Source organism: Erigeron canadensis, chromosome 7 (assembly GCF_010389155.1).
Source record: "Erigeron canadensis isolate Cc75 chromosome 7, C_canadensis_v1, whole genome shotgun sequence".
In the NCBI taxonomy this organism is placed as follows: domain Eukaryota; kingdom Viridiplantae; phylum Streptophyta; class Magnoliopsida; order Asterales; family Asteraceae; genus Erigeron; species Erigeron canadensis.
Genome location: NC_057767.1, coordinates 8,190,771 through 8,199,698, shown reverse-complemented (window position 1 = coordinate 8,199,698; position 8,928 = coordinate 8,190,771). Strand labels below are relative to the sequence as shown.

Sequence of the window (8,928 nt, the reverse complement as noted above, 5' to 3'; positions counted from 1 at the left end):
ATAGAAACGAGTTTGTGTCACCATAAATATTCTCTTCTTTCTTCGATCTCTTTTTACTTTTATCAACAATTATGAATATATTATGATAGATTTATGAGGTCCTGTTAATGAGAGTGAAAAGTTTTTCCCGAGTGCCAGTTTGCAGCTTTGAATAACTTTTGATAAAGTAATCATATAAAATGTTATGTCCTCCCACTAGCTAACATTGCGGAAACAATTAAATTATAAATAGAAGATTAATGAAAAAGAAAATTTTCAACATGACTATAAAGTAGTTCGGATATATTCTCTTTTGGTCTGCACTAATATATCATATATCATTAGGCATATTGATGTAGTCTATAAACCAAATAAATACAACTGAACCGTAGCAGGGTAGAGTTTTTTCAGTTCTTTTTACAATCTTTGTACTCAAAATTTTAGAAAAAAATCTAGATTTATAATGTTTGTGTTTGGATTTTTTTAACTTGATCTCTAATACATTAGTGTAGTTGATCGTTATAGTGTAACTAGAGTAACTAGTGTAGTTGATCGTTATAGTCGTGGCGGAGTAAGGGGCAAGGGTGTAGTCGGCAAGTTTTATCGGCTATTTGGCAAGCCTATAGCATGTGAATCGGCTAGTATCGGCAAGTTTTGGCAAGTTATATCGGCTAGTTTTGGTTGATGCTAGTGAACGTTGGACAAGTGTCACATAGTGCCACATGCACCCTACAAATTAATTATTAATTAGTATTGAACCGATATGCCGAATTGCTGATTGCACCCTAAATTTATAAATTTTAGTAAGTTTTGGCATTTTTTGAAATGCCGCCACATGGCGTGTTTTTATTTGTTAAAAATTAAACCAAAAATTACCAATTTGTCAAAATCGGCACCACACCCTTGTCCCTAAATGCTTTATTTGGGTGGCCATCACCCCCTCAGATCAACCAAGTTTTTGTTAGTAATTTTTTTTCTTTTTCACATCAGGCCCCAACCAAAATATTATGCTCCAATAACTGCAAATCGTATCAACTTTAAAGACAAAGATATAATTTACTCCGTATAAAAATTTTGTTAGAAAAAATCTAATTAGTTAAATGTAGCATAACTAATGCCTTATGGGAACTAGTTAGCAAAAATGTTTTGTGGAACTGATGGTGTTTGAACCTGGTCCGCTGCCCTTGTCCATGCTTAGACTAAAGGTGTAACACCCCAATATTTTAAGGTAATGGAAAATTAACCCTTTTTATAATTTTAACATTAAATTAATTTCCTAGTAATTTATTTTGAGACAAGGGGTTACTTTAATTGGAACTTTAGTGGCTAGCAGGTATTATACCCACAAAAATAATGATGGAACGTGGCAGGGAGGGGAAGTGCCGAGCCAATTTCAAATGGTGATTTATAATATCACTAAGTCTCATTTCTCAAACCTCCCAATTCTTCCATTTTCTTCAAATCTATCAAAGGATTTCATGCAACTCATCCTTCTAAATCCAATTAATCAATTCAATCAAATAAAGCAAAGTGAGCGCTTGTTGTGGTTTAGTGAGGGGCCGAAATTATCAAGGAAGAAAGAGAAAATCTGGAAATTTCAATTGAGTTGTTGTTCTTGAGGTAAGGTTTCTCCAAATCATTTAATTACAAATTTTAGGGTTCTTGATTTTTAAAATTAGGGTTCTTGACTAGTAAAATTGGAAATTTTGATAATTTGGGATAAGAACCCTAAGGCTGGACGGAGTGGGTAGGGGAGGGAACCGGTACCCAATAGGTACCGGATGGAACACCGCGCTGACCCCCCGGTACCTATAGGGTGGGGAGCGAGTTGGGTACCACGGTGCCGGTTTTGGTGCCTATCCTTTTTTGTCTTTTTCTTTTGGTTTTTCTTCCTTATTTAATTCTTAAATAAATAGAAAATGGCGGGGAGGGAAGGGAGGGGTGGTGAGGCATTCCTAGCATTAGGGGAGGGGAGGGGAGGAGAAGAAAAATCGGGGAGGGGAGGAGTGGGGAAGCCCTCCCCCCACCCTAATGGAGTTATAAGAATAAACATGGGGTCTATGCATTTGAGTTTTATAATGAATCCCATAGTAATAAACCTTATGTTTTTAGGTGTTTGGCTAGAACTATATTATGAACTTGAATATGGAATTTTGTTGAAATGTTTTGTGAAGCCAAACACCATAATGATAGAGTTTATGATGAATTCAAGTAGATAATTGTGAAAGAGTTGAGTTTGTGGAACTCATATATATATATATATGTATATATGTTGTATTATGTATAGGTGGTGGAGATCATCTAGTTGAGCCTTTAGCCAGAGTATCTAATAGTCAAGTTTAAGGTGAGTGTATATGTATATAATCATGTTCTTGTTAATAGAGGTCATAGGTGGGTAAATTCCTATGATCTATTTGTTTGTTGATTGTAAGAGTTAGTAGGTGGGTAAATTCCTACTAGCTAAGTTGGATGTAAGAGCTAGTAGGTGGGTAAATTTCTACTAGCCAAATTGTTTGTAAGAGCTAGTAGGTGGGTAAATTCCTACTAGCCAAATTGTCCATGGCCATGTTGAAAATGATTTGTAATGAATTCTATGCTTGTGATTGATATGAATGAAATGGCTATCATTTGATAGGCTATATGTGGTGCTTGATGCACATTGCTATGGTAACTCGATTATGATTATATGTATATGCATTTACTAACCGTTGCTTATGTTTTAGTTGTTTAATCCTTTTATAGGAGTTGATAGTAGCAAGAGCAAGGATTGATCGGGTGAAGTTAGATTTGAAGGTTTTGGCCATCTTGAAGGTTGGCAATTTGGGTAATTTCGATCGATAATCCCTTATGACCATTGTGGCTCTTGATACATGTGTCTTCTGATGGAAATGTTGTGTATGATATATTTTAAGTCTTTTAGTCATGACTATTATAATGGTTTGAAGTATAAATTATTTTGGAGTCAAATACCCATTTTGTCACCTTGGGTAAATGCGGGCAAGCGACCCATTTAGCTGTGTTTGTGGATGTTGTTTCAAATGCATATTATAGGTAAGCTTGTAAATGTGTCAAATTCTTGTTTAGATTCAGAAATGGTGTGTATTTCAAGTTTGGTTTGTGTTAGAGAAGTTGCAAGTTGTTTTAAGTGTCAAAATGTGTTTTTGAGAAATCTGGGCTCCCACTGCGCCTCAGTGGGGCTTGTACACTCCCACTGCGCCTTAGTGGAAAATCTCGAAAAATGTTGGTTTCTGGTCTCGGCTGTGACTGCAGCGCAATGGGGCGTGAATCCCCTCACTGCGGCGAAGTGGAAAAAAGATCTTATCACTTTTATATATAATTGATATTGTGGTTTGGTTGTTACAAAAGGAATTAGAGCATTAAGGGATGCCCTCCACCTATCAAGCATTAACATGTGGATCCAATCATTAAAAAAGGCATTCCCCCATTCCCTTGGAGTAAAAATGTTTGACAACATACTTGATCTGACTTGGTTTAATGTATGTTAAAACCGGAAATGCCAGTTTGGTTTGAGATTTAGTCAAAATCGGATCAAACTGGTCCGTGAACACCCCTAGTATGCATTCCAAATCCAAAGATCGTAGTAGGCAACATCCTAGAGTATCAATGACACTTTACCTACATGCCCGCTTGTGTGAGCACCTTGCCAAGCCGCCAGACACATCTCCCACGGCCAATGCATACAATTAATACTACCAATCATGTTCATGGACATCGTATATACGCTCCAGATCAGTCGAAGTTGGTCTCCGTAGGTATGTTGCTCCGTAAGTTTCTTGTGTAGCTATTTATGAAAAAAGAAAACAAAATGTTAGGTATATATACGTATTGTAAAATGTTAAGTATATATACATATTGTAAAAAATGTTTTGTATATATATACGTATTGTACAATATTTTTATGATAAATAGTTAAACTATGTATAAGTATTGTAAAATATAATTACCATCACAAATTGTAGGCATGCTTCCCTTGATGTTCGCTTAGACATCTGCATATACTCTCAAGAAAATCATTATTCATGCCGTATGCCGGTTGACGAATTGCAGATGTACACTTTTATATCCCGGCGAAACCTCTTCTCCCAGCACGGTCATATCTTGTCTGAAAATATGTGTACCTAGCCTCTAAGTCACCGACTATCCGCTGGATTAACAACTTAATCATACGAAAACGTCTTCTGAAATGTCTCGCGTTGTATCTCGGTTCATCTGCAAAGTAGTCACGAATCAAACTCTCGTATACTTCAATACGATTATGAGCAACTGGTATCCTTCGGTGAATCGTTGGGCGGGTCACTCACGCCATCTGACTAGTTCATCGGCTCTCAGAACCACACGCTCGACACGGTCTTCGTAATCGGTCGACCCATAAGAAGATTGAGATGATTCATCGGAATCCATATGGTGAAAAATAATAAGGGACTTTTTGTAATAGAAAGAAGAGAAGAAGATATATATATATGTAGTGTTGTTGAATATATATGTATAGAGTAGATATATGTATATAGGGTAATTTAAGAAAAAAAAAAGTAAAACCAATGCATTTAACAATCAAAATTCACAAGAAAACAAAAGCCCGGGCGTGAATTAAGGGAGCGGAACACCCCCGGGCCCGAGATGAAGCCCTCGGCCGTTCCGGGTGAAGAAAAGCTGAAAGAACGAACTACTCTTCTCAGTCTTATATAAACCATCAATAGGAATGACACCTATTCTTTCATATCTATTCTCACTAACCAAACACACGCTACAAAGTTGTTATTCACGTGTCAACTTTCATTTATATAATTTACCACTGCATAAATGCATGGGGTGAATGAATCTATATATAGAGGAAGAAAAATGGCAACTCAAGAGATTACAAACAAATAGTTCATCTAAAAATAGATATAGATATAAAATAATAATGTAAAACAAAATAAAATAAATAAATATGGACATAAAAATTAACAGATTTGCATTTCAGATTACATTGTGGTGAACAAAAAATTGCACGATTTTTATGAAATCCTGATTGTGTATTTGAATCTTCATGCACAATTAAAAATAATAATCTTGAATGGTAACTTTATTTTATTTTATTTATTTTTATCGTTTCTAGTTTTTTATAAAATCATATAGTTTAAATTCATATTTCTTATTTGCAGTGGATTTGGATGTAAAATTGTTTGATTTTTCTGGATTGAATTCGCGTTTCCGCGGGGCAAAATCCAGAGAGATTTTGTAATAAGCTTCTGGATTTGACTCCGGCGATTTGATTGGTACGTAAGTTTATTGAAATGTGAAATTTTTTACTGAATTATAAGTTTATATATTTTTTGTCATTATGAATCCGTATGGCCAAACGACGTCGGGCCCTGGTGGACGACCCCATGATACCGGGGTCGTGGGCAACGATGTGGACAAACCAGGTCCCCATTTTTATGAATATGAAAACTTATGGGTTGGTGGTACCATTGTGCTTTTTTGTTTTTGTTTTTGTTCTGTTTTGGCTGAATATAAGTTTTTGTGATATAGTTGACAAGTATATGTTAGGATCATAACTAGCACATTTTACCAAGCGAACATGTAGATCCGCAAGAGGTTTTAAAGTAGCCCACGAACTTATATACATGTTTTCAGGATTATGTTTCAGTGTAGGACTTGGGTTGCCCAAAACAGTATACCACTCACGGCCATCCGTGAATTTGATGCTCAAGTATACCCCTAGTGTATGTATGCAATTTATGTCACTTGAACACAAAGAAACTAACATTACTAGATAATTTCTTAAAGACACATTTGTTCCAATTATGTCTCTATAATGTTGTGTAAAGAATTACAGATAGCCGTGGTTGCATAACATTTAATTATGACACAACTGCAAATTAATTTAGATATAATGTGAGTATATGGTAGAGTTGCCTGAGTATCACTATGCCCAATTGACCCTTATGAATCTTGTAAAAAAAACAAAATTTAGACCCTTAAACTAAAACTGTAGTTAGATCCGCTCTAGGAAACTTGTAAAGCATCTGATAACGACTTGTTTGCGCTCACTGTAAAAGGCTAGAGTTTTTCTAATAGCAACTCTTTCCCCCCGAAAAACTAGCCTAACTATGCAAATTCTTTTGTAGTTAGTTACATGTTTTCCTTAGAATTATTGATAGAGATATGCCCAATAAACAAATTCTTGTCTCTCCATCGGCATTAAACATATATATTAATTAAATTTCAGATACCCAGCTGACTCTACTTCTCTGATCTTTCTGGGATGGACGAAGAGAAATCTCAGGAAACACGTTCAATCAGTTTTTCGAAGGCTAGCCCAGAACCCATTAGACTGCCACCAGAAGCTAGCCCCGGTTATCAATCCTCCCCTGGTGGTGAAGATACATTCCTAAGTCCTGACTCATCTTCAGGACGTAAAAAGGTTGAAAGTATTAACGTTTCTTCAAATATAGAGAAGGATGGTTCAAGTAAAGAGCTTGAAAAGCCCGAATCAAAAGTTCATATTGATACAGCTTCGCCTTTTGAATCTGTTAAGGAAGCTGTTTCCAAGTTCGGTGTGATTGTCGACTGGAAAGCTCACAGAGCTCAGAGCAATGAGGCATGCTCCCAACATTCATTTTCTTGCTGATAAATCATTTGATCAGCATTGTTATGTTTACTCTAATCGTTGCTAACAAGTAAAACTTGAAAAACTTTACTATAAGCATGTTTTGTTGCAAATATATGATAGAATCTAATCGATACGTTTCAAATTTTTATAAAGTGGAGGTTTAAATAAATTTGAACAATACTAGAAAAAGAGTATCAATGTACCATTGTGTGTATTTTATATGTGAAGACATGAAAAAAAATATTGGGGTAGAGGTAGCAAGATGGATGGGTCGGGTAAAAGTTCAATAACAGATTTGGGTCAAAATGGTCAGGTTGGGTCTACTTGTTATAACTTATTGGTCATTTTATTTAGCAAAATTTTGTAAATGACTTATTATGATTAGAAGAACATTATTAACCTGAGTTTATCTCGTTTAATTTAAATTTCACTTGCTTAACTTTTTGGTACAGTAATATCTAGAGCCATAGTCTTTCAAGAATCCTTCACTTACTCTTGAGTTTTGTCTGCAGAGACGAAAATATATAGAAGAAGAACTTCAGAAAGCAGAGGAGGAAATTCCTATTTACAAACAAAAGTCTGAGGAAGCCGAACAAGAAAAGGAGCAAGCATTAAGGGATCTAGCCAACACCAAAAGACTCATACAAGAGTTAAAACTTAATCTTGAGAGAGCCCAAACAGAAGAACGCCAAGCTAAGCAAGATTCTGAACTAGCCCAACTACGAGTCGAAGAAATGGAACAAGGAATCGAGGATGATTTAAGTGTAGCAGCAAAAACACAGCTTGAAGTTGCCAAAGCTCGACATCAAGCAGCAGCTTCAGAACTAATAGCTGCAAAAAATGACTTGGAAGAAACCCGGAAAGATTACCAAACATTAATATCTGAAAGAGATGCTGCATTACACAAAGCGCAGGAAGCAGTTGCAGCAGCCAAAAATATCGAAAGAGAAGTAGAAGATTTGACGATCCAACTTATAACAACAAAAGAATCAATAGAATCCATGCATGCTTCTCATTTAGAAGCCGAAGAACAAAGAATTCAAGAAGTTAATGAAAGAGATCAAGAAGCTTTAAAGTGTGAGCAAGAGTTGAAAGAAGCTGAAGAGGAGTTAGAAAAAGTAAAAGAGCAAATCGTCTTAGCGAAAGATGTAAAGGCAAAACTAGAAACTTCTTCGGGCTTGCTTCAAAACTTAAAAGATGAATTAGCGATTTATATGCAAGGAAAGATGCCTGAAGAATCCGAAGCTGATGAGAAATTCACCCGTGGAGATATACAATCAGGCGTTGCTATAGCTAAAAAGAATCTTGATGAAGTGAACCATAATATCGAAAGAACATCAGAAGAAATCATGTGTTTAAAAACAGCTGCAAAGTCGTTAACTGCTAAGTTGGAGAGTGAAAAACAAGTTTTAACGAATGTAAGAAAGCAAAAAGGGTTGGGGGCGGGGGCAGTTGTAAATCTTGAATCTGAGCTGAAACGAACCCGAATAGAGCTTGATAATATTCGGAAAAGAGAAAAAGAAGCCCGAGAAAAGCTTGTCGAACTCCCGAAACAATTACAAAAAGTAAGTGAAGAAGCTGAGGATGCCAAATCGTTAGCAGAAGGTGCCCGTTTAGTGTTGATAAAAGCAAAAGAAGCAGCAGAACAAGCCACGAGTGGCGTGAGTTCAATATCAGCACGGATAGAGGCTACTCAAAAGGAGATCGATGCCGCACGTGCTCAAGAAAAGTTGGCTTTAGGTGCCATTAATATGCTGCACGAGAGCGAGTCAGCCCGTGGAAAAAAGGATGACCCAAAAGGTGGGGTCACAATCTCGTTAGGGGAATATTACGAATTAAGTAAGCAGGCCCATGAGGCAGAAGTGGCAGCTAATAAACGTGTAGCTGAAGCCATGGCTAAGATTGATGAAGCCAAGGACTCAGAAATGCATAGTTTGAATAAACTTACACAGCTCAATTCCGAATTGGCTGCTAAAAAGGACGCTTTGAATGTTGCATTGCAAAAGACTGAAGTTGCTAAAGAATCCACAATGAATATAGAAGAAGAGCTTAAGGTTCGAAAGGGTGAAATCGATCCAAGCCAAAAGAATGAGGGTCGTAAAGGGTTGTTTCATCGTTTAAGCCAAAAGGGGAACCAAGATTCACCGTCACATAACACCGGTACATCGTCTAATACAAAGAGTAGTGGCCCAGAAGATGATAGTAACACAAGCGAATCGTCTACTGATACTAAGGGTGGTTTGTTAAAGAAGAAGAAGAGGATGATAATGCCAAAGTTTTCGTTCGTGTTTATGGGGAAAAAGAAGCCACTTTTCCACAAGAATTCTTAA

At 36.5% G+C, this 8,928-nt stretch overlaps 1 protein-coding gene across 1 annotated transcript; it reads left to right on the top strand.

The window, feature by feature from the left end:
- Positions 1 to 5,161: 5,161 nt before the first annotated feature.
- LOC122608712 (protein WEAK CHLOROPLAST MOVEMENT UNDER BLUE LIGHT 1-like) lies at positions 5,162 to 8,928 on the top strand. Its single transcript, XM_043781808.1, has 3 exons — positions 5,162 to 5,258; positions 6,215 to 6,586; positions 7,111 to 8,928. Exons 2-3 carry the CDS (start codon positions 6,251 to 6,253, stop codon positions 8,926 to 8,928), a joined length of 2,154 nt encoding a protein of 717 aa, XP_043637743.1. The 5' UTR covers positions 5,162 to 5,258; positions 6,215 to 6,250.